Source organism: Prosopis cineraria, unplaced genomic scaffold, assembly GCF_029017545.1.
Source record: "Prosopis cineraria cultivar Desert tree isolate PC_DT_omini unplaced genomic scaffold, ASM2901754v1 PC10, whole genome shotgun sequence".
Taxonomy (NCBI): Eukaryota; Viridiplantae; Streptophyta; class Magnoliopsida; order Fabales; family Fabaceae; genus Prosopis; species Prosopis cineraria.
Genome location: NW_026555341.1, coordinates 34,544,723 through 34,572,418, shown reverse-complemented (window position 1 = coordinate 34,572,418; position 27,696 = coordinate 34,544,723). Strand labels below are relative to the sequence as shown.

General features: G+C 29.2%; 1 protein-coding gene across 1 annotated transcript; it reads right to left on the bottom strand.

The window, feature by feature from the left end:
* Positions 1–12,403: 12,403 nt before the first annotated feature.
* LOC129321217 (VQ motif-containing protein 8, chloroplastic) lies at positions 12,404–13,484 on the bottom strand. Its single transcript, XM_054966913.1, has one exon. The coding sequence runs from the start codon at positions 13,426–13,428 to the stop codon at positions 12,757–12,759; it is 672 nt and encodes a 223-aa protein (XP_054822888.1). The 5' UTR covers positions 13,429–13,484; the 3' UTR covers positions 12,404–12,756.
* Between the last annotated feature and the right edge of the window lie 14,212 nt (positions 13,485–27,696).

The following is a 27,696-nucleotide window of genomic DNA, read 5'->3' as shown; positions in this document are numbered from 1 at the left end:
TTCAATAAAAAAACCAGGGCAGAGCAAAAGCTAAATAGAAATACTGATGTTTAAATTCTAAAATCCTAAAATTACACTGGAAAATAACTCTATATTACATGTCCAGACAGTGAGATCAACTTTGTACATGCCTTATTTTTCTGCACTATACTTTTTATTAACTATAGTATGTAGTGTACTGGAAATTGCAAGTAACTTGCAAGGATGTTGTAATGAATTTTTGATTATGCCGCTTTGATATTTTTGCCAATGGGCATCGGAGATCATTTAAGGAATTTGAACCTTTTTGGATTTTGGGCTCGGGCTCAAATGGGTCTGTTTAACTCATAGGCAAACGGGTTGAGCTTAAATTGACCCACTTCAAAACAAGCCATTTTGATGTTTAATCTAAACTTCCATAGTGGGACTCACATAAAATGCCTCACCAAATATCTTAGATTTCATCCAAACGCCGTAACTGAACTTTTGATATTTTTGATGACTTAAACGTTTGATGGGCTAAAAATGTTTTAAAAACGTCGCCTACTATTACTTAGCTAAAACTCTTGGACTTATCCGTAATAAATATTACATTAAATAGGAGTGAAAGTAGGCTGGTTGACTTATCAAAAATTTACAACTTGAACTACTTCAAGTTCGACTTGAACTTTTATTAACAGTAAAAATAAGATTATAATATTTTGAAAAGTTAAAGGATAACATTAAATAAAAAACAAGTTGAGTCCTAGACATTCTAAGACTTATAGTTTAGATATTAAAGTTTTCAATAATCCTATATTACATATATAGAATAATTAATATATATATATATATATATATATTAGCAATTGGGAAATAATCAATTTCACGACCTTTATTTGGCCCCTTTCTTCTTGTTCATCCTTGAAATCAAAACTTGAATGCACTGTACAAGTTCTTCCTTGCGTATGTTACTTTTTATTAGCTTTTTTTTTTTATGGATCAATGATATACCAGTTTCAAATTTTATGTTTAATCAATTAAACTTTGAGTAGGCTCATAGTTAATTAAGCCTTGAAAAAGGTCTTATATAAACTTTTGATCAAGCTCAGACATCTAATCTATTACATAGGCTTGATCGAGCCACTAGTACAAAAATGACTTTTTACAGTGATTAAAGAGGTGATATTGTTTTAGGGGATGTAGAAAGTTTCATCTTTTTACATCAATTATAAACCTGATGCAAAAACTAAAATTTTTACATCGACTATAAAGTCGATGTTGAAAATTATATATAAGAAAATAAAAAAAATTACTTGAAGTTTTTACATCGATTGACAGTTCAACCGATGTAAAATAGAGACTTTTTACATTGGTTGCAGTCCAACCGAACCGATGTAAAAAGTCTATATTTTACATCGGTTATTACCATAACCGATGTAAAATATGTTATATTCTATAGCGGTTATGGTAATAACATGTGTAAAAAATATTTAATTTTTTATACTGTATTTATTTTATCAATTTTACCCATTCTTGTGCATAAAAATTATCAAATCAAACAGCTCAATTAATTTATAATTATTTATTAAGTATTTATCAACTATACAAAACTATTTAACTATTAAAAAAACTAACAATTGTTTAAATTATGTCAATTATCAAAATTAAAACTTGTCTAAAACTAACAAAAAACCTCACAAGTTCTCCACAAAATAGGTTGCCCAACGTATGCGGATGTTTTTAATTTTAGCTTTAGGAAATGCATCCAAATTGTCGAATATCTAAAATTTGATTCACAAAATAAGCGTATTAATCAATCTCAAATAACATAATAAAATAAAACTTTTAAAAATATATTTACCTCTTTTGTAAATTCGGTCATGCCCAATGTAATGATATTGAGCATGTGTCTCATGACATATAAACCGCAAAAGTTTGTCCTCACCGATTGTCTATAACTCTGTATAAGAACAAATCATAAGACATTGGTAAAAAATCTTAATAATTGAATATATTAATAAAGTATAGCATCACCTTGGCTCGATTCACGTGAGTTCCTTGAGCTTATATCCATGCTTTTGTAAGACTATATTTTGTTATGTTTTCATTGCCCTATGATCAAGATCACCAAGTTAGTAAATAATATATTCAAAAAAAAATTAAATTAAATAGTTTAATAAATGTATTCTTATAAGTTTATCATCTTCTTCATTTCTTTCTCAAGTTTATAATGGAGGGAGCATAAAAAGACGACAGTGTTACTCTTTATTGAAAGAATAAATAACTATCAATAGTCCCTGCTAAATATGATACAAGTTAAAGTAAATCCATATTGAAAAAAACTATTAATTATAAATTGATCCTTACAAGTGCATATATGAAGCCATAAAAATATCCTTTTTGACTTCATATATTCTTTGTTAGTGGTACTCGGCCCTTAACTCTGGAGTATTACCTTTCTCTGTTATGTGATGGGGGCAAAGGAATCCAAACTTATCACTTTTGTTCGATGTAAAGCACAAATGATGAAGGTACCTATAACAATGCAATTATATTAGTTTACTAAACTTGATGATTAAGTTTACTTACAACAATACAATTATATTAAAGAAAAACATACTCATATCATAAATAGTTCAATGTGTGATGTGGTAAGCTGATTATTCGACAAAAGTTGAACCAAATCTTCCCGTTCAATTTTCACTATCATGTCTTTCTTACCCATAAGCTTCGAATCCATTTCTAAACTTTTGAATTTAAATGATGAATCATATCTCATTAAGATCATTCGCTAATGCGGAGTCAACAAGGATTGTGGAAGTTTCAGGAGATTCAGCGAGGAAAGCTTCTATATAATAAAAAGGCAAGAAATAACTAATAAAAAATATATATTAGGAAGTTGCTACATAATAAAAATTCATGAAATTTTGTACCACAGATTGAACTAGATTTACAAGTCTCTTGGGCCATAGGATAAAATTGCCAATAGCTTCAATCACGGTCTTCACCTTATCAGTAAGGAATGAAACTAACGCAATTGGCACTTTTGGATCTGCAACCACCACTCTCACTTGATCATCTTGAATTTGCTTATGGTGGATGGTTGACCCCAAGCTGTAGATGTTACCAAGAGCAATTAAGTGTTTATTAAAATCTTCCATAAATATCTTACATAGTTCACCAATATTGTCACCAGAAGGACCTTCTGACATACGCTCAAGAATATTACTCCCTTTTGTACTATGAAATTCAGGAGACATATGAATTGGTTCAGTAGTTCTTTCCTGTCGTGAGCTCATCATGCTCGTCATCTCGTCCTTCATTTGCTCTTTCATTTGTAGAAGCTGAGCTATAAATGAAGCTTCAAACTCATCCTTAGTCTGTTACCTCACAGTGGATATCAATGTATCAAGCTCTTCTCTAGTCACTACACCTCCTGAATTGGGACATGCAGATGCTCTAAAGTAGTCCTTAATGCCCACACCATATCCAATGCCCCTCACATGACCCGGATGCTCTAATTTGCCTGTAACAACTAATAAGATATGATTTTTGCCCTCTGGAATGAAGCTTCCTTGGGCTTGTTGCTCCTTAAGAGCATCTTGTAACATAAAAATAATAATATTAATTAATAATATATATAATTGTATAGAAATTTAAAGGGACAAGGAATAATAATTTTACTTACAATCCTCTCAGCAATCTCACGTGCTGTCTCACTTATATAACCTCCTTTCTTGTACTGATGTCTATATATCCATTTCTCCTCTCGAGAGATAGGTGATGGTAGAGAAAGGAATATGAAAGGATCAAACTTAGCTTTTTCTTCTCTCTTCTTATGTTTCTCTGCCATCAATATATCATTAGCTCTAGCATAACCTCCATGAGATAGGGTGTGGGGGCATTGATTCTGCTAAACAATTTCTCGCCTTTTAGCTCATTTTTCCTATTAATAAATTGAATTTTTAGATTTTATGGTTGAAGTAAATCTAAATAAAACTTAAATCAATTAAAAATTAACAGACCAAAACTTTTTTAAAGTCTGAATCTTGACAAATTCTTTCTAAGTATCTTCATTAAGGAACTGGTATGTATCAAGAGGATTGGGATGAGCCTGACCCTCTGGCACCTCGACAAAGATATATCTTCTAGCAAGATCAGTCTTAAAATTTTTTCAACGTGTTCCACAGTAAGAAATCAACTTGTGTTGACAATCTTGATTAGATGGAATATCGTATATGAGCTACAATAAAGACATAAGATAATAACCAGTAATTGCCCAATAATATATAACTATAAAAAATTTTAATTTTTAATTATTTACCAGAATATTTTTTCAAATCTGTTTCTTCACACGCTCTGGCACATCAAGCTAGTCCTCAAACACAATAAGAGGCTTGATACGTGATAGGAGACCTTATGAAGCCAAATAAATGATCACATGCAATAACCTGAGGCCTTATAAAGCCACTAACAACACTCTCATCAACAATCAATATAATTAAAAACTAAATTTAAGCAATTTAGAAGAACGAATGAATTCAAAAAAAATTTTTTTTGATAGAGTCTCCCCTAAAAATTAGACTTCTTAAAAGTTTTAGAAAATTTTACATGAGAAAATTAATAATTTTAAACCAAATAAATGATTACATGTAATAACTTGAGGCCATCTAAAGCCATTAACAGCACTCCCAACAACAATCAATACTATTAAAATATAAATTTAAGTATTATAAAATTTAAAAATTTATATTCAAGACATACTTAGGTGGTGGCAACTGCAGTAACGGCTTAGTACTGAGAGAGTGAGGAGAGGAGAAGGAGTGGTGGCAGATAGATAGGCAAAGACACTAAGGAGGGGGAGGGGGAGCAAAAGGGGAGAGGTAGGGGAGGGGGAGGGGGGTGGGTGTGTAAAGGGGGGCATGCAAGGGGGATGGGGAGAGGGAGGGTGCGTGGGTTGCTAGAGGGAGGAGGGGAAGGAAATGGAGAAGGAGCAAATAAGAGAAAGGAAGGGGGTCAAAGCACAGCAAATGAAGGGGAAGGAGAAACTATGTAAGTTTGTGTAGGAGAAAGAAGGAGGATATTTTAAAAAATTTTCTACATTGGGCAAAAATCCAACTGGTAAAAAAGTCACTTTCTACATCGGGTGGACCTCCACCTGATGTAGAAACATGACCACCTGCTGTAGAAAGTGACTTTTCTACACTAGGTGGATATAGAAAGTCATGTTTCTACATCAAGTGGAGGTCCATCCAATGTAAAAAGTGTTACATACTTTAACATAATTATAAAAATGTCACTGCCTTAACCTTTTACACTGTTTGCTTTCCAAATGATGTAAAAAATACCTTGTAAATTTTATATTTTTTTACTAGTGAGCCTATATTGTCAAAATCTAGTTTTACTTAGTCTATTTTTGCCCCTACCCTTAACTACCATTTTTATAGTTGTTACCAGAAAAACCACAGATCTTATCTAGTGGAATTGATTTCTAAAAATAGTTTTTTTTTCCTTAACAAAATCTTTATGATTAGTTTAATTTATCTTAAAAACTCACATGTTGGACTTGACTAAAATCACTTTTTTTTCCTTTTCATTTTAAATAAACTAGCCCTTGATATGCTATTGCGCATTTTGCTATTAATGTTGCTTATGACTATTGATGTTGTGTCTTCAAAATTATCTCTTCCGTTCGAAGGTAAGAACTCAATCAAATCTAAGTTAAATAAAAAAATTCGTATTTGAATTTATTATTTATTTTAGTATAAACTCATCAATTTCACACAATAGACACACACTTTCCAACATCCTACATAAAATTTATCTTTAGTTAAAATAAATACGATCAACATTATCCTCTTATAAAGTCAAAGGCAATAGCAATATAGGTATGGCTCACTATTACAAAATAAGCTTATAGGAGCGTTTTTTTTACTTTAGGGAGCGCTTTTAAAGCGCTCTCATATCGAGCGCTCCGAAATATACAGAAGTGCTTAAAAAAAGCGCTCCTGTATGTACACTATACAGGAGCGCTTTTCTAAAAGCGCTCCCGTAAGAGAGCTCCGGTTTATAAGGGCACACGCTATGTACAGGAGCGCTCTCTATAAGAGCACTCCCATATGATGCATACAGGAGTGCTCTCTATAGGAGTGCTCCCATATGCTGACACCTTACCGGAGCGCTCATTAAGAGAGCGCTCCTGTATGCGGTGTACGGGAGCGCTCTTATAAAAAGCGCTCCCGTATGCTGACAACTTACCGGAGCGCTCTTGTAAAGAGCACTTCGAAAAGTTACTTTACAGGAGCGTTCTTTAAATGAGCGCTCTCGTATATTATATTTATTTTTTTTAAATCAAAATTTTCAAATTTCTCCTTTTACATATCTTTAACAATGGCAAATCATAATATTAAAAACTAATTTAAAAATAATATCAACATAAAAATTTATATACAAGAAACGAATTTGAAACTGATACAACAATTTCAATTTTCTAACTAACCTAGTTTAATTTCTAACAAGCCTAACAAATGAAACTATTGTTATTTTTTTAATATTGAAATCTAACTTCCTATCACAAACAGCCAATAATATATTCTGACCATTCTTCAACTAAATTTTCTATTTGCTCCATAGTAAAATGCGAATACCTTGCTCCAATAAAATATTACACTAGATATGAAAGCAATATATAAGTAATTAACATTATATTAACTTAATTTTAAAGTTTTTGACTTATATTTTCATGAATGATCAAGTCTTATTGTGTGATTACTTCTCTTATAAACTTCATAACATATTATCCACACTCCCAACCTTGTAATTGTGTAGGTACTTATAAAATAATAAAAGATGTCATTATCAAAATATGGTAGAAATAAATTCTAACTTAATTTAAAATACTTCAGTGATGAAGTTATATAAATGATATAAGTATTTGCTGTCGAAAATCCGGCAGAGTCTCCCCTATAACTTGAAAGTTTCAGAATTTTCCAAAAATTTTACATCAATCCAGAACAACATATTCAGAATAACAAACATAAAATATCAATCAAATAATCATTTAGATATGTACCAACTTGTTTTATTAAGAAAATAATACAAACCTTTATTCTTTTTCATGAATAAAACTCAACAGAATTAGGTCTTTTGGTGTTTGGAGGGAGACCTTCACCTCCTTGATAACGTGCTACAGCCCTATTATATAATGCTACATCCACTTACGATCTATATCACTAATATAATTATCAAAATTCAATAAACAAAAGACTTAGATTTCTATAAAAAAAATTCAACAGCATCTTTCTTAAAAGAACAACCTCCCAAATGATCAAACAATCAAATTCCACGACACAATACATTTAAACTAAAAAAAATCAATTCATCCAAATAAAAATTTAATAGCATAATGCATCTAAATTCTATCAATCAATTGTAATTTAATTAATAACAATAATCTCCTTTAAAAGTATATTTCATAAATAAAATAAAAATATTCAAGTAGTTTCCTCAACTTTAATCTAAATTACCAACTACAAATACTCCATAATTTTAATATAAATAACTTCAATTCATATATTATCTATAATATTGATTATTAAAAAATATTTGAAATTTATTATCAAATATATATAAATTAATTATTAAAAAAAATACCTTCAAAGTGTAGTCTTCACGGCAGAAAATGGCGGTATTCACGGCAGTAGCGACGTCGCTTCCTCCGCTGTACAGCAGCGACACAGATCTGCAATAGCAATGCAAATCTGGAATAGAGATTCAGATTTGGAACAACAAACAGCAAACAGCAAATAGCAAAGCTAGAAGGACGGCGGCTGCGACAGAACGGCGGAATGGACGGCGACGCAGTGCAAGAGATAGCGACGCAACGCAACGCAGGAATGGTAACGGATGGCGACGTAGTGCAGGAGACAGTGATGCGATGCAACGTAGGAATGGTGACGGACGGCGATGCAGTGCGGGAACGGCAACACAGTGGGGGATCTGCGACAGATAGTGACGGACGGCGACGCAGTGCAGGAGACGGCGATGGAGAAAAGAAAGGTTTGAAAGAAAGAGAGAGAGGTTTGAAAGAAACTTAATGGAGAAAAAACGGACGGGAAAATAAATGAAGCTAGAAAACTCTTCCGGAACTCTTCCAGAGCGCTCGTCGAAAAGCGCTCCGGAAGAGCGTCTTCCGGAGCGGTCTTTCATGAGCGCTCTGGAAGAGTTCCAAAGGCTCTTCCTAAGCACTCGTGAAGGAGCGCTCCGGAAGAGCGTTCTTCCAAAGTTCTTTAGCAATCTTCCGGAGCGCTTAAGTACGAGCGCTCCCGAAGGTATTTTTAAATTTTTTATAACATTATATATATATATATATATTAATTAAGAGCGTTATCTTATTGATAAGCCTGACATACAGGAGCGCTTATTTAGAAAAACGCTCCGGTAAATTCCACATTCACATTTTAGAGCGCTTATTTAAAAAGCGCTCCTAAAGACCCACTCCTAAAGATATATTCTGTAGTAGTCCGTGGAATGACGATGCTTCCTCAAGTCAAAGATAACCTTTGCCTCTTATTTTTTTGGTCCACCAGGGAAAAAAATCATTATTCTCTCTTCTCTTAAACAGATTTTTTTCTATTTTGTTTAATTTTTTTAAAAATAAAACATAAAAGAGAAACAATTCCAAATGTACAAAAACACACACAATATATGTACGTACGTATGTATGTACAGACACAAGTTAAGTAAATAACTTATATCATAAGTCTGGCCAGGAAGTCAAATATATGTTTAGCATTTGTATATCATAATATCACTTTTCGCTTGACATATATTCAATGAAGATGATCCTAGAAATGTAGACCACTAGATTTTTTTTGAACCACACGATATTATCCAGGAAATTATCCGTCAAAACATTAATATCAAATAGTCAACGATCAGTATTAGTTGGCCTGAGTTGTTAATTAGGAAGGAGGTGAGTGGAATTGTATTATAAATTAATTTCTTCCCTTTGAATTTTCACATGAAAGAAAGCTTGAGGTCAATCTTTTGAGTTGTAAGCTTCAATTTCTATAATCGTATTTGAGAGAGCATGTTTGACTTCATTAACCCTATATAACATATATGTGTGTGTGTATAGGGCTGCTACGATATTTTATACACATACATGTGTGTGTGTTGATAGCTAGCTTCCTTCAAAAGGTTCCAATTGGCTGTTTCTGCCTTCCTTCCTCTTGTTAGGTCTACACATTTTTAAACCTATAAAATTTCACACGTTTAACATTCTCTCCACCTCAGCTTTTTTTTTTCTTTAGTTATTTTGGTAATTATTATCATGCATGTGGTGATTGCATAGTAGATCAATTGAAGCGGTTTTAATTTTTTTTCCTCTCTCGAATCAACCGCCGATCATCAGAACTTCGGTGGACGCGGTTTGGTTGTCGGCGGTCGGCCACCGGTGACAGTGACTGGAATATGTTTAAAAATAATAAAAGGTATTTTAATAACTTGCTATCAAAACATAATTTCTATTTAGTCCTTTGGTCCCAAAGTAAAATTTCAGAATCTATTGGGTGTGGTTTGAAGAAAAGTCACATCTCCTTTGTTGAAATTCTCCCCAGATTTTATTTTTTTTCTCTGGAATCAGTAAAAAGGAGCGGAGGGGGTACATACAAATTTTGAGAAAAATATTATCAAAATTTAAGTTTCTCAAACCTGGTTAGTTCCTTAAAATCTTATTGTAACTTTCTTAAAATTTAAGAGTATTTTCCAAAAACATTTTTACAAGTTAACAACCTATATATAACAGTTCTTAAGACCCAGAAGTATGATACAATATATATGCTGAATACAAAAAAATTTTAAAATTTTAAGATACAAATATATATATATGGGTGGCATATAAATATGAATATGTAATTACGTACTCCCACCGTTACAATTTATAAAACTTTTTTTAACAAAATTACATATCCCGGTGAAGTTTAATAAATAAAGTTTACAACCTTAATTTTTCTATAAATTTCCAAAAATCCCTTCAATGGGAGCTTTTCTTTCTCTATCAGTGGGAGTTCTTTTCTATGACCTTTGTTTTCCAATGCCTCTGTTGCTGGCTTTTGCCGTGAGAGGAGCGTATGGCGTGGATGAGTATGGGATTGGTTTTCTGAGTCTTTATGTTGGGGTGTGTTGTTTCCTCCTTGGATCTAAGTTGTTGAGAAGGAAATAGGGATTTGATTGGTGTCGGGGAGGCAAAGAATGTCTATCCAAAAGATTGACAATTTGCACCATGGTTAGTTGTGGGTTTTGTAACTTCTTATTGTAGGCAAAGAGGTATGAGGTTTTTTCAATATAGATCTTGATAATTTTGATTTGTTGTTGGGGGTCTCAACTTTGGCTTCTCAATTTAATTGGTGATGGTTTGCGGTAGAGATGGGGGTGCTTTTTTTTTTTTTTTTTATGATGCTAGAAGCTAGTTTATTGCTATTGCTGATGGTGGAATCTGATGCATGGGGTGTTAAATTTGCTATTTGGATAATAGTTACTTCCTTGAGTCCTATTTATATGACAGAGAGAGAAATTTTTTTTTATCCTATTTATAAGTCACATCATTAAATTTCATTATAATTTTTCTTTTTTGCCCTCTATTAAATGTTAGAGAGAGAAAATATGTTATTAAAGTGAGTATATTTAATAGGGATAAAGTTGAGGACTTATTAAATTTTAAGATAAAGTTAATAAGTTTTAAAGTTTTTCTTAATACTAATAAAATATGTTAGAAGTCACTTATAAATAAAACCAAAAGAGTATTGTTTACATAAGAATGAGACTGTTAGGATGGTTTTATGAACTACGATCCCTATTTTTCAATGTGACTTTTAGTTTCTTGAAGTTTTCACCACAATAGCAACATTTTTTGCTATCTAGCTCCATTTTAAGGCTTGGGATGTATTTGTGGTGTTGTTTATTTTCTATCTTTGTGTCATTTTGTATTGGGTTTATTGTTTTTTTTTATTGTGTTGTTTTTTATTTGCATTTTGTTCGTTGTACCTTATTTGTCTTTGTAAACGCTACAGTTGTCAATGATATTTTATGTTTCTGACCCAAAAAAAAAAACCTTCATTAACAAGAGAGAGGGAAGACAATTTATTTAAGGGGTGAAATAATGAGTATTAATATTGGAATAATTATCATTAATAAAAACCTTTTTTTTAGAAACGTCTTATATTTTGTGAATCCTTTTTATTTTAATTAAATAAGTATTTAAAAAGTAGCATAGAAATATTAACAACAGAACTAATTAGAACATGTTTTAAAAAAATAATAACAAATTACCGATTTTTTTTTGAAATATCCACATTGCACCGGCTAGAATATTGGCTTCCCCTCAACCCGGGGGGGGGGGGAGGGTTTAAGCATCTTGTTGAAACCTAATGTTCATTCAAATTCAAGTATTTGATCCGTTTCCAAGCAATTCGGATAATGGTTAAAATTCTCTTGTTAAGCTGTTGATCCATTTTTTAAAAATATAACACAATTAAAAAACCAATAAAACCAAAAATATATAAAGATGATAGAATAAGATTTAAATTCTCGATCCCTAAATTTTTTGTAAAGTTTTCCTCTTTTTTTTTTGGAAAAAAAGAAGATTTTATATTTTATGTAAAAATAACAAAATAAGAAAAACACTAAAAAAAGAAAGTTTCACATACAAAAGTTTAGGAATCTTAACTTTAAAGGATTTAAACCCAATAGAATACATTATGTGTATTACAAGGCACAATATGCGCATATTATACTGACATATACATATTGCATTTTGCCCCCCAAATATGATCGATACTTTATAAGATTAAAATTTTAGAGATCATTTAACCCGGAATTTTTTAAACTTGAGTCTAGCAAGAAAACCCATTTGCATTTGAATCTTGAAGGAAACAAGGAACTAACGGCCGGGAAGAAACCTAACCTTATTATACGAGTAAACCAAAATTACTCAAATTTTTTATGTTGCTAATTAATAATGTAAGCATTTGTTTCCAGACGTTTTTGTTTATTGGTGGACAAGTAAGCTAACAAGAAGAAAGAAGCATTAGCTTCTAAAACGATCGATATGGCTTTTAAATTATGTCAAATGGTACTAAAAAAATGAACTTGTGATAAGAGAGATAATCGAGTTGACTTATGCATAATGGTCAGCGATCGACATGTTCATACTTATCATCTTTTGATGTGCATCTTATTAGTTATAATTAAATTAATTCAACAATATATATTTATTACTAGATAGCTCTGGAAATATATACGCCAACATATTTGTTGGTGATATAATAATAAGTTTTAAAATAAGAGACAAAGATGATAATGAACTAATGATGAGGACGGTATATTCCTTCGGGTAATATGAGGTATTTCAATTTTCAAAGTTAAGAAGAGGAAGCAAACATGGCAGAGTTCAAACTTTTACACATTGAAAAAAATGAAATGAAACTAGGAATATATCAAAAAAAATGAGTTTACATCAACAAACGAAAAACCAAATCAATCAACTTTTGCCCTTTTTTGTAGAACTTACACGTTGTATATATCTATATACATGCACAAAGAATAAATTAAATTTTATTGAAAATTCATGGTGGATTGATACCTAGCTAGCTACTACATATTCTATATTCTAGGCATCTAATTGTTATTTTGCAGCTAACAAAACCTTATTCAAAGTAGAGACAAACAAACCAATCAAGCAAGAAATCAGATATTGACCTTCACGTGCAAATGAACCCCAAAAAGTTGTAAAATTCAATATTCAGGAAGCTCTTTGATGAATTCCAACCCAGAAGGTGAAATCAAAGTACCCAGCATACCAAAGAGTGAATCAGAATGCTTATACACCGATCTAGAGTAGGGACTCAAGAAATCTGAAGAATTCGGTGTAAATAGAGGTATATCAGCATAATTAAATTCTGCAGAACCAGTAGTATGTCTATATACTGGCACCGATGGTGATGACGAGCTCGTAATCTCGTTATTAGCTTCAGAAGTACCGTGCTTATTCTCTTGTTTAATACTGCTAATAATCGATTCGTCGGACAAGGAAGACTCCAGGTTCTCGGTGCCGGCGCCGGAAACAGCAATAACGTCTTTGTCTTTAGGACGGGGCATGCCGGTGAGCTTCTGAACCAGAGCCATGAAATCTTGAGGCTTGGTATGGATGGTCTTGGGTGAGTGCGCGTAGATGATGATGGGCTTCCTTATTTGTTGCTGTTGATGATGATGATGGGGTTTGGGATTCGTGGTGGTCGTCGTCTCTGTGACGGAGGAGGCATGCAGCGGCGCCAGCGAAGATGAAGGTTTTCTGATGGAATGGGAGCTTCTGTTGATCATCAAAGGAGAGGGACGTGGGCCTTTGATGAGATCCTTGGATGAGTGCTGGAAGCCATGGAAGCTTGAAGAAGCTGGTGGTGGGCTCATCTTCTTGGTGATGACAGAGATTGAATGTTGAAACTGCAAATGCTGTTTGATGAAGAAAGAAGCATGGAAGTGATATTTATAGAGGAAAATTTTGTAGCCAACGATTCTGACTGTTGACGGAGGACCTTGTTTGTTTGTTTTTTTTTTCTTTTTGGTGAAAATGACATGGAAAGATTTATTATTATTATTTTGGAGGAAGACATGGTAAGGGTTTGTTTATGTGACGGCGTTCTGTAACTTTTTGATGGCTAAATTTTAGATAAAATTATCTGAGATTAGTCTATGCTTTTTTATTGAACAAAAGTTTCATTTTGTTAGAGAAAATCTTGTTGATGTATGGTAAGACATTAAATATAGGTATTTTTTTGTGGAAGAAATTCAAATTTTAATTCACTAAAAAACCTAATTTCTAGTAGACCATGCTCTTAAAGTTGTTAGAACTTTTAAGCCTTCAACATAGTTGGCTTTTGCCTTTATCTGTACAGTTCTCTCTAATGAATTTCCACTTTCCACTAAAACAAAAAACAAAAAAACCTCTTCTGAAGTTACGCTAGACTCAATCACTATGGGTTAGGAGCTTAGGATTAGTCTTTTTTTTTTTTTTTGTTGGCAGCAGATATTTTTGGTCTCATCACTAAAAAAAATTCTGTAAGAACAACATAACTTCTAGCGGATCCTTAATTAAATTTTCTCTCAATTATTAATTTAGTTCTTAAATTTTAATTCAATACAATTTAATTTTTATAATTTATTAAGTTAAAAAATTATAAAAATTGAGTTATACTATGCTAAGTTAGAAACTAAAAATCTAGTTGTTATAAGTCTAAGAAGCTATAGGATTTGAGTTGTTCGTGGCCAAAGCTCATAAAATAAATTATTTTGAATTAACTGTTATAATTATTTAGAAAATTAAATTCGTGTTCATATTTATCATTTTTTTTTACTCCATCATTTGATATCTCGAAAAATTTGTATTCATATTTAGAAATATTATCACTTTTTTTTTAAACTAATTCAGACTTCTATCATGTGAAATCATTATTATTAATAATGTCCGGGAGAACGCATATGGTATATTTATTTAGGAAGTATCTTATCTCATTATAACAACCTATGATATGCTAGTTACATCAAATCTTATTGTGACAAAATTATTATTAAATTTGAGGGTCATAAAAAATAACCGATTATATAATAGTGTAGAAAATTAATGCCTCGTGCTTATAGTTTGTTTAGTGATAGATCCAGGTAATATCTACGCCTCCATTGCTGTACTTCAATTCTGAGCATGGTTGGCTAAAATAATAATATTTTAACTTTTTAATTACCCCACCTGAGCTTTTGTTTGCTTGCGTGGAATATTAAGCTGGTTGGTAATTACGTGTTTATATATGTAATAACTCTAAGAAATCAGCCCTACAAATTTGAATTATTTGGTAATGAAGGGATTTGGCATTATTTAATTAATTGGGGATACATCCAGTGTGTGAAATGGGTTGGTATGAAATTCCAAGGATGTTTACGTCATGTGCTAGGTTGCTGGAGACCAGAGTAGAAGTCATTGCCTAATATTGAAACCGCAGTCAATAATTTAAAAATCAAACCCAACCAGTTAGAGCCGTTAATAGCTCAGTTTGAATCAAAAAATTATTTTTATAATTAAACTGAATTGGATCTTGAATTGCTAGAGTCTGAAATCAGAGTGAAACTGAAAACCAGGGTAGTTTTCAAAAAATTGGATGGTTTTAAACCTAATATTTAAAACAGCTTAAAAATTTTTAAAAACTAAAAAAAATTAAAAATTAAATTCTATTAAAAGTCAACTTTATTTTTAAATAATTCACATATATAATATATAATTTGAGACTTTTTTTTATAAAGATGTTGATAATTATATATGTAAATACAGATATTTTTAAGTCCATTTATATCTAATTTAATTAAGATTCACCTATATTGAAGTAAAATTATAAATTATAATATTATTAATTTACATTCATGTTATGTCATTTTATTAACATGCAATAGATTTTTTTATTTATTATATATATTTAATATTATTTTTATTTAAATCTTACTTCATCAGTTTTACTATTGATCCAACTTGATTTGATCCTGCAAATTGTGAATCACTAATCTTTCTGATTCAATATCCAGTTCAGTTCTAAAAATATTAGTTGGAATTAATTAATATAAAGTATAACTTGAATAAATAAAATTAAAGGCCCCATTAATTAAATTAAATTAATCAAAAAATTATTGGCCCAACTATTACTCCCTTGATTAAAAAATATAAAATATTTTTAAAATAAAATATTCAAAATATAAAGCATTTTGGATCTTTTAATATGTAATTAATGAGTTTTTTTTCAAAATATCTTTAATTAAGGATGTAATTAATAAAATTTTCTAATTGAAATACTCTATTAAATAAAAATAAATATAAAAATATATATAATTTTAAAGATAATTAACTAACTCATTAAAATTTGAAACAGGTTGTTAGATCCTCCTTATGATTTAAATATTGATAACTCAAAAAATATTATACCAAATAAAGTTTAAGATATCAATTTACTTTTCTAGACAAACTTCTGGAGCAAATTGCTCTTTAATCATATTTAGGTGAAAACCTTTTGGAGCAAACTTCTGGTGAAAATCTTTCAAAATAAATTTATCCTTTAACCTTTGTATGAGTATATAAAATCTCTCATTTAGGAATGTCAATTATGACATATGATTAAACTCTATTACTTTACATATATTTTATCCAAAAACTTTATATTGCACATAAAAATGGGAATGTTTGTAAAAATATTAAAATCTTAAATAAAACATTATTGTGGGACCCATCTTTAATTAAAAATTTGTGTTGAAAGGCAAGACTTTTAACAATTTTTACCTGCAAGTTGGCCTTTGACCTGGAGAATATCAGATCATTGAACGTGATGTAATATCAACTTTTAATAATTTTTTCTTTTGTTTTTTTTCAAGTTTTCCCAATGAAAACAGCAACACCAAAGTCAATAATTTACAAAGTTCTACCAAAAGAAAATCAAAAGGCTCAGAAATAAGAGGAGAAAGCAGACACATATTATAGACCTTGCGATATTTACTATGATGGGGAAGAAAAATGGTTCATCTTAAATATCAATCAATCAATAAATTAATTAATAAAAATATAAGATAAACAAGTGTAAGTTGCCCCCACCAAAGAAAAAAGAGTGTGCGTAAACATGAAGATTAAAGCAAAAAGGTGTAGAATTAATCATGTGTTCGTACCAATCCGAGGAGTTGGTTTGAAAATCGAAAATAGTCAAGCAACAATATAATAATATTTTTTCCATAATAATATATACACATATGTAGTAAATATTGTAATACATAGTTATAATATAAATGACCGACCAAGTTAAGATAAATAACATAACTGGAACATCGTTTGAGGAGAAAATGATACTTGAATTAGTTCAGATAGTGTTAATAACAACTTATACTCCCTCCATTAAAAAATATAAGATATTTTTTGAGGAGTTTGATATTTAAAAATATAAAATATTTTTAATCTTTCGAGATGTAATCATTACTTTTTTTTAAAAGTATCCTTATTGATAATGACTTTATATTTATTATACAGTAGTTAATAGGAGTAAATATAAAAAGATAGGGTTAGTTGAAAAGTAAGTAATTACTTTATTGAAGGGTAAGATTCGGTTAAAAATGTCTTATATTTTTTAACGGAGAAAATATATCTCATCTCATATATATATATATATATATATAAAATTCTGCTAAATGGTTACGATTCTGCTTGATTAATTAATGCAAAAAATTATTTTTATTAATTAAAGGAAAATAATTTGGTGAACTTGACTGATAGATAGATAATTTCGCTCCAAATTGAACAAAATAAGGTTAAAAATTTAGGGATTTCCATTTTTTTGTGGGAGACTACCCAATAAGTTTAGGCTTTGGTTTGTTTATTTAATAAATTATATATAATTAGTTTATAATTATATAAATATATTTTTAGCACATTTTATCATTATTATTCTTTTCAACATTTAAACATATAAATTTGTAAAATAGCTAGTTTGAAAACACAACTTAAAATGTAAAAAAAAAAAAAGAATTACCAATTCGAATTAGTTCAATTGGTTCGAATTGATTCCCAATTTCAAAGTAGACTAAGGCTTTGTTTGGATAGAGAGAAAAGTGAAGAGAAAATTTGGAGAAGAGAAATTGTTTTTTTTTTAAAATAATTTTTTATTATTTTTAAAACTTTTACACCCTTATTTTTTTATTCCTATTTTTTTTCCAATCAAATGAAGGGTAAGTGCTTTGTTGGTTTTCTAGTTGAACCGGCAAATTAGTCTTGTTTGGCTTGTCATTCCTCGAAAACAACTCCAATGTCCTTTACCTTCCAACTTGATGTTGTCTATTAATTGAGAACTATAATTATCATTTTTTTTATTTTTTTTTTAAAATCAAACCATCCGCTATCTTATAGTCATGTTATATTTTTTACTAAATTAGCATAGGACCACCATATCGTGGAAATTTTTTTAAAAAAAATTTATATTTACTATGCATAATATAATATTAATTGAAGCTACTAATAATGGCAAAATCATATATAATTTCGTTATAATAATTTCTTGTATAATATGATTTAAACTCATGTCATTGTGGAATATGAGTTGAATTATTATTAACTGGGGCAACATTTATTAATTGTGTTATATAATTTCATTATCCACGTGGCATTTGACTTAAGCTCTTGCTTCCACTACCATGGCATAAAGTTTGAATGTGTGTTGAAAGGGATGAAACCGTGGAGGCGTGTTACGTGTACGGCTTTGAAGCCGGCAAAATCAAATGTTACTTTACCGATTTATAATTAATTGCTAAACTAGCCAGTAGCTGGGCACTATTTATTTATTATTCCTTGTTGCAAAACTCAACGTAAAATTAAAAAAATAATTAAAACTAACAATTAAGCAGACCCACCAACGATTTTAACATTCGTGTGGAATCCTTTGACCAACATATATAGATATATTTTATATATATCAACCAGGTGTTTTGAGTTGAGTTTTTAGAATTGAAATATTCTATTTACGTATCCTATAGATAATCTTTTGAGCTCAGACAATGTTTATTAATGTCAATAATAATGTGATACCCAACTATTTGAGCTTTATTTTAATTTTATCAAAATTACATTTTTTTTAACTTAATTATAGCTAGACAAGCCACCAAGACTTGCTCAAATGGCCACCTCAAAAATAATTTATATTGCATGTAAAAATTGTTTTTTCAGATTTTTTAAATATTTATTACTTACATAGAGGATGGAAGGACTATTAGCTTCATGTTCATATTGTTTTTTTTTTTTCCTTTTCTTTTCTTTAGTTGAACTTTACAGTGCTTTTATTTTCACTGCCTATTATTTGATATTTCTTTTAGATAGCTCTAACTTCTTGCACATGCATGTAAATATTGAATTTTTATGAAAACCATACAAAGTTTGTAAGACGACAATCATATACTAATATACTTATTTATACTATTCTCATATAATATAATAATTTTTAACTTATAGTTAATTCAATGCATGAGTTACCCTTTTCTAAATTTTTGTAGTGTGTGTGTAATTATAATAGTAAAAATTATTGTTTAATATTAATTTTCAATAATCTTTTTGTCCCTGCTGGTCACGAGTCTTAAATCCACTACTACTAGATATAGTTCAGTTTAGGTGGAAAAAATGGATCATGCAATGTTAAAAAATAAATAATAGTAGTAATAATAAAGTTAATTAAGTCATAACTAAACATTTTATGTTTCCCATATGTATTACCTTTACCTTGATGAATGAATGATATTTAATTTATTATATAGCTAAAATTACATTTAGAGGAATGAAGATTAATATCTAAGTTGAATGTTTATATTCTTAACCTTACATGTTAAACATATAGTTATCCTTAATCTTCGTTGGCCAAAAAGAGGGGAAAAATAATGAGATATGGATTCTTTACCGTCAAATTTCGTGAACAGAGAAATATATGTTAACACGAGTCTCATTTTTTGCAGCTCAAAAACCAATCTAAATCTAAATAATACTCAATAATTAGCAAAAGCTCAAATGCACTTATACACACGCACGCACATAGTATTATTATCTTGAATGGAGGTGGTAGTTCATAAATATTAATAACTATAGGTGGAGTAATGTATTTTATAGTATATTGTGTGAAATTTGAAAAAATAAGCTTGTAAACTGTGTTTTGCCATAAATTTCATAAGCATTTATCATTTAAGTGTGTAAACGCAAAGACAAATGCCAGAAGGGACAGAATAATATTCTTGTACAGACCTAGAAAAATATTTTGGGAGAATTACATTGAAATCTTACATAAAAAAATTAATTACTATAAGAGTCATTGATAACTAAACTAAAACCTGTCAATGGCCTTAATTTAGTTGTTAGTAAATTTTATAGTAATTATTTTTCTTATGTGAAACCAGAATATAATTTTTCCAAACATTTTTGTAGCAGTTGACCAAGTTGGTTCAAAAATAAAAAATAGAATCATAAAATAATTAATATCATAGCCACTTTTACATGTGAAACTTTCTTTCTAACAGGTCATCATATCATAAAAGAATGTAGCTTTCTATATAGCATATATAGGTCGGTTCATTAATTAAATTTTTTTTATCAACTCAATTATAGTTTTTTCGTTTGATTTCTTAAATACAGTCCTGGAGAAAAATATTGTTTTCTTTCCCTATAATTTACTTTCATCTGTAATTTGGTCTGTATAATGTAAGAGATTGTGAATCTCCTCATTTCCAGCCACCTATTTGAATATATATATATATATATATATATATATATTACATGGCTACTTGACCAGTGGACAAGATGTAAATATTTCCAATTGAAGGTAATCAACTATTTCACAGACAATTTCTGGATTTGTACATGGGCTGATCGAATCCAAAATCTTATGTTTAAGTAGTCATAGTGCCTACCAGCACTAAATTAATAATGCCTATTGACTATTAATATCTCCCTTTATGTATTAGATTAAATTTTGAGTAAAGATTAAATTTTCACAGCCAATTTTTGCTTAATTTCTTTTTTCTTAATCAAATGAAATGATAACCAGTAGTAGGCAAATTAAGATGTATTACAATAATTTTGTCAATGGGAATCCTATACACGATTTACATGACATTTGACTGAAGCACCTGCTTCCACTAGCATGCATGGCGTGAAGTTTGAATACGTGTGGTGAAACCGTGTTGTACTGCTTTGAATCATTTCCAAAAATGTGACGTTACTTTGATCTAGCAATTTATATATACTACAACTACGTACTCAATTAGGCATTGATTACTGTTTATGATTTCTTGTTGACATGCTCAACATCAAATTAAAAATAATAGTTAAACTTACAATTAAGCAGACACGATAAAGCTTAATATATGTATATATATATCATTGTGAAACCCTTTGACAAACCATGCCAATTGGATTTTTTGAGTTTGTCTTTGGGAGAATAACACTAAACTCCTAAAACTTTAATTTATGATATTTTAAAAAATTAATTATAAATAATTATTCAAACAGTTGCAAATAGGAATTCAAATTGCAAATTAAGAGTTATATTTAAAACTTAAATATCTTATTTGAGATTAAAACTCTTGAATTTATATCTATTTGAATCAATATTTATAATTAATTTTTTAAAAAATTTTATTGGGAACCTAACTATTATAACTTAATTGTTTTGAAATTTTAATATGATTCTCCCTTGATCTTATAGTCTATTAATTAGAATTGCAATTTTTTATTTGGGTTTGTAGAAAACCCCACCCCATTGTTATATATAGTTTGGGCTTGCAGGCTGTTAGGATTGGATTTGGATCTAACAAGTGACACAAATTCACTAATTTAACCAGTGTTTCACAAAACACAATAACAACTATTCAATTTAATTGAATGGTTGTTAGATACTTTGTTATATGATATTAAAAAAGTATTAAAATTTAAATTTTTGAAAAGGTCAACATACGTAGGAGTTTTTTTTTGGTGAAAGTTGTTTTGAAATTTTTTGAAAGAAACTATATTTTTATAATTTTCAATTATTGATTAAATCCAATGATTGTAATTAGGACACTTATTAAATGAATGAATTTAGGTTACTAATTGGATTCAAATCCGGATATGTACCGTGTGACATTTCAATGAATTGATTTTAGATAATACAATTTTTGATTTCTCTGCTTGATTTGGTGGGTTTTCTTTGCAGTCATAAGCAAGGGTTTCTTAATTACCTAAGCAATCAGCATCATTGTTGTAAAATAGATAATAATAATATCACATCTCTTGTGGCCTCAGTTACAGATAAGAATGACTTTCTTTCGTGAGGCTTCTTTCATGAGGTTTGGGCTTTAGTTTATATTGAAAACATGGAGCCAATGGGCCTATCTTGGGTCAAAGCCTTGCAGTCCAAATAGAAGAGGCCTTCTGTTTTGTAGCCTTGCGGGAACCTTTGTAAGGCTGGGCCATTGAGTCCAAACTGTTTTTTTCAATGGTCAAAATAACCATAAAGAAGAAGAAGAACTAGAATTGAAAAGAATTAGTTACATTATTGTTTTTTTTAAATTTATATTTATCTTTATTAAATGTATCATTTTTTTTAAAAAAATTTCATATGTAACTTTTTACCTTATTCAAAAAATTTTAAAAATGTAAAATTAAAAGAAAATAATATTTGATACACCACCTTTTTATGCAAAATGATTGATTAAAAAAAAAATCATCAATTCATTTTAAAATGTAACTTATATATAAGATTGGAGAAAGTAGTTTTAGAGAAAAATGACAAAGGAGGACCTTGCAAGAGATAAAACCACAATCCATTGTCATCCACTTCTTAATATTTTTTATGTTTATTTTGTTAGTCTTTCTCAGGACATTGTAAATTGTTAACAGACAAGATTAGTGAAAGAACTTAACATCCTAACTCGAAACTTCAATAATCAAGTTTATAAATTATTATTTTTTTATCATATATCAATTATTAAATTTAACTTTATTCAATATAAAACTTTTCATATCGTATTAAGTCCATTTAAACTGGGCTAACCTAATACAAATAATAATTTGATTACAGTTGTTAAAAAAAAATTTCAAAGTCTAAAAACAGTCAGGCCGTTGGATGAAAACCAGCATAATTGGAGGCATATTCATGATTCATCGTGTTATGCCCCAACAAGCGATAAGTTGGATTAAAAATAGGAGCCTATTCTAATTCTAACCTGAAAAAAATAATGAAAATATAGTCAAGTAGTAATTATTAAATAAATGAATGAATATGGGATCATGGGCGAAGGAAAACAAAGAGCACGCGCACTGTCATTGATTCTTGGATTCTGCTAAGAGCCCATCATGTCCCATTAAATATTCTTCACACGTTCCCTTTTCATTCACCGTTCATGCATCTCCCTTTTCTCCAAGCTCCATTCCATACACTCATACATTTTTCTTATAATTGTTTACTATTTATTCAGAATTTTATAATTCTTATATACAATGAATAATTACTCCTTTGGCATTTCAGACATGCCAGAAAGAAAGCCACGACATTCTTAGAAGCACGATACACAGCCTCAGTGCCTCACTAAAACCAGCAGCTTCACTAACCATGTCTGACATATACCCTCACTCACCTCAAATTCTATATATTTTTTTGCTTCTAATTAAAGTGGGTTTTGTGTGGGCGGGCAAAGGATCAAAACAAATTATATTCTTTACAATTTACAAGCAGTGTGATGAGTAATAGGCCAACATAAAAACCACTACTCTTTTTTATAAATAGAACTTGAAATATGGGCTAACTTGAATCATATGAGTTGGGTTGTACTCAACCCTTTTTTATATATGTTAAAAAAATTTTAACCCAACCCTTAAATAAATCAACTTGCCAACCTATTTAATTTTTTTCTTTGCATGGATTTTTTAAAACAATTACACCGAAATGATAAGTTCTTATAGGGCTATATGTGGGTAGAGTTGGATCAAGTATCCCAGTGTACAGTTCGAGCTAGCCTGATACCCAAGTGTTTAGGCCGAGTTTGGCTTGATTGACATGAAATTCTTTTACAAATAATTAAAAAATATATATGAAAACATTTCTTTTAAAAAAATATAATTATTATCATTTAAATATATTCTTTAGAAAACTAATATTAGAATAAAAATTAACTTTTAAAATTATATATGATCAACACCTATTATTTATTTTTATATAATATTAAGTTAAAAATAAATTTTAAATTTTGAAAGAGATTAAAAAAATTGTAATGATAAGAATTGTCTGAAAAGATTATGAAGATAATATACTGCATAATGCCTCTCTACCAAAAATGTACTATGAAACAAATATTTTTTACAAAAAAAAAAAAAACAAAAGTAGAAAAATTGACAAATGTTCGGGTCGGGTTGGATTTGATCTCAAGCAAGGCCAAGTTGACATGTTTTTGGGTAGTGCGAATAGCTCTAAGTTCTCATATAAAGTTTGATATAATTGAAAAAAAAAAATTCTATCATAAATGTATGAGATTGTTCCATTTTATCATGATTCATTTTAAATCCACTTGTTTTTTGAGGTTGTGGTGCAAAAATTCACTCCATGTTTTACTCAACAATTATTTTTTAAATAATATATATAGGTTAAATAGATCACCCTAATCCATTAGGATTGCCCCATTTGGCTCACATGTAATTGGTTATGGATAGGATAAGATCGATTTTTATTTGGGTCATTGTTTTTAATTTGACTTGACCCTGATAACAGGTTATTTGAACCAACTCAAATTCCTACCTCTATTTATATGTCATTTTATATAACATTTTCATATTCATTTTTATTAGGCATTATATAAAATCTATTAAATGATTAATATTTTTCTAATAGTACTCTTAGTTTAGCTATTGCCTATTGTATTTATTCTGTTGCAAACACACATCTCGTTAAGTCGATGTATGATCAAAAATTTACATTTAATTAAGAGTACTCCTTCTTATCATATTATTAGGGGAGAGTGATAAATTTTTTTATCCTATTTGTAAGTTATATAATAAATTTTTATTACAAAATTTTTCTTTTATCCTTCATTAAAAGTTGGATAAAGAAAATCTATTATTAAAGTATGTGTATATTTAATAAAAATAAAATTAAAAATTTATTAAATTTTTAGACAAACTTAATAAATTTTAAGTTTTTTCTTAAATACTATGAAACATGTTAAAACTGACTTATAAGACAATCAATTAATTCTAGCTAATGTGTTTGATTTGTGTGAATAACTTAAACATGAATATAAGGAAGATATGAATTTTTTTAGGTCAACCATTAATACGTCAATATTGACGTCATCTAGACATCTGATGATTCATATGTTAATGTCATAGATTTTTATATTAATGTCAACGGTTAATTGTCTTAGTGATAATATTACTTTCTTCTTTTAAAAGAGATCTTAAATTTGAACTTAACGTTAGCATAATTGTATGGTGGTGCGCGCGCTTTTTCTATAGTGGTAAAAAAAATTATTATATTAATTAATATATTAATATTGTAGAAGCCCAGGCCCACTCAACTTGTGATGTTACCCCTCTGTCCTCGGATTTTCTGTATTTCTACAAAAACATTTGAAAAAAAGTTCAAGGCTGACCAACCACAAGTCAAACTTTCATGTAACATTAGAATTTTAGAACCCAACTATGCCAGTCACTGGACTAAGTTTAAACTCAGCCCAACAATATCCACTTCAATGACATTAACGATTAACTAATTTATGAAATTTTTTATATGTATGTGATATCTTTTATTCTATTTTTTACCTCACAAAGGAGAGGCCTAAGCCAAGATACATCCAAATCTATATATCTATCTTTTTTTTTTTTGGTCCTTCATTTTGTTTAAAAAACGTTAAAACATGTATGACTGTGACTGATGACATTTTAAATAAAAAAAATTTTTTTAATATTATATTAAAGTATTTTTTCTTTCCGAACATGTAGGTTTCAAAGTAACTTTTCATTTTAGCATGAGTCTTATCTATGTTCTGAAACAAAACAACGCATTCATATTTTTTGTATGCACAATAATAACAAATCATATACAATGATAAGTTGTTATTGAAATAATTTATCACACTACATAGGCCACATGGGATAATAAATTCTATAATAAAATATGTACAAATATTTTAGAGTATCCTAAATCTTAAATTATTGTACAAATAACATTTTGGATTCTAAATTCTTAAAATGTGTAAAAAATTTTCTCAACTTCTAAATTTCAAACGTTTGAAACCCTATTGTTAAATTAAAAAAAAATGACTGTTATTTTTAAGATGAATGCTGCATTAACATGTAACTAGGCTTATAATTACAAAAGTAATGATAATTTTCTCCAATACTTATTGGTGAAATTTTAGATGTTTGAAATTTAAAAGTTAAAAGGAGTTTTTTTTTACATATTTTAGGAGTTCATGGTCTAAGATAGTATTCGTAAAATAATTTAAGATTTAGAATGCTTATTAACTCAATATTTTATAAAACAAGGAATGAGCATGATTACAAATCATTTTATATTTTTAAAGTATAAAAGGAAATAAATTTTAAAATAATTTGTGTGGAAATAGAATTAATTGTTGTTTACATTTTTTTAATATACATGGAATTGTAAATTTTAAAGTAAAACAAGTTATTTGTATGGTATGGAACTATGAAAGGAGAAAATTCTAAGACAATATATGTGTATTATAATTTTAATCTGTATAGGATAAAAAATAAAAAGTTACTAAAATAACTTCTCACACAAGCGTATTGGATAAATTAGAATAAAATATTTTATTTAGATTGTTAATATGCACATCACAAAAATTATAAATTAAATTAGAACAAATTACAATTTAAATTTTGATTTGTATAAGATGAAATATTTTAAAATAAATTTACATAAGTTGTTACATTTATCTTTTCAATATGCATAATATGTATAATGATAAGAAATTATAAAATAAAACAAGTTGTTTTATTTTTAACTAAATTTTGCTGTATATTAACCCTCTGTTTTATTTGAGATTTGTTTCCTCCATTATGTACAAAGAACTTGTTAAAATAAAGTTTCATATCTTTTCCTCCTTGTAATTAAAAAAAAAATAAAGTTTCATAAACTGGGACATGAGTCCCAAGATCATTTGTATCCTAACAATGTGAATTTGGGGCCATGCATTAGAAGGCCAATTTCAAGTCACTTTAATATTTTTTTTTAATACAACAAGTCACTTTAATATTACCGCCTCTTTCTTTTGCTTTTCACCATTCCTCGTTCATTTTCCCAAAAAGTGAATTAGGGAAACTATAAATTCACTTTTTGCCCGGTTTCGACATAAGTTTCTCTCAAAAATAAATTTGCAAAATTTGATATTCCTTTTATTTTTTAAAAATTTTGGCCTATTTCATTGATAAAAATTATCCTTTGCTATTGACAATGGAATTTGAAAGACTCCCTAATCTCATTTTAAAAAAAATCAGAAGGGACGAGTATAATTAATCTATTAGGATTAAATATGTGGTTTAATTAACTTATTAATAAGGTCATGTTGTAGTTGTCAAGCAAGTGTCGTTCTTTAATTTATTAACATGACTTATTAGCAAACCAGCTAGCTTGCATCTCATTTCCAATATTTTGCCAGCCAGTTAGAGTTTGCAAAAACATATTTGAAGCACCTACACACACACAATTAAAATACTTGAAGTCACATTAGATTTGTCCAAGGTTACGTTTCCGCTAATTACAATCAGATCCTAATCAATAAATTATATGATAGATCAAAACCAGTTTGTAACCCAATTTTTTTTTCCTAATATGTGCTACTCAATAATTATGATGCATTTTATATATTTCAAGTGTGCGCGTAAATTAAAGTAAGTAATCTATCTTATTCAACAATGTGGCATGTGATCTTCAAATTAAGAATGATTATCAGATATCCATAGTGTACACACACACACACACACACACACAGAGTTCCATGAGAGGAAGTAGATATCTAAACTTGAAAGAAATTTGGAAATAAAGGATAAATGCAATAAAATTAAAAAATAGGATAATACTGTTTAGAAATATTATTGCTTGATTGACTTTAGAACTTTCATTTACATTTGAACAACAA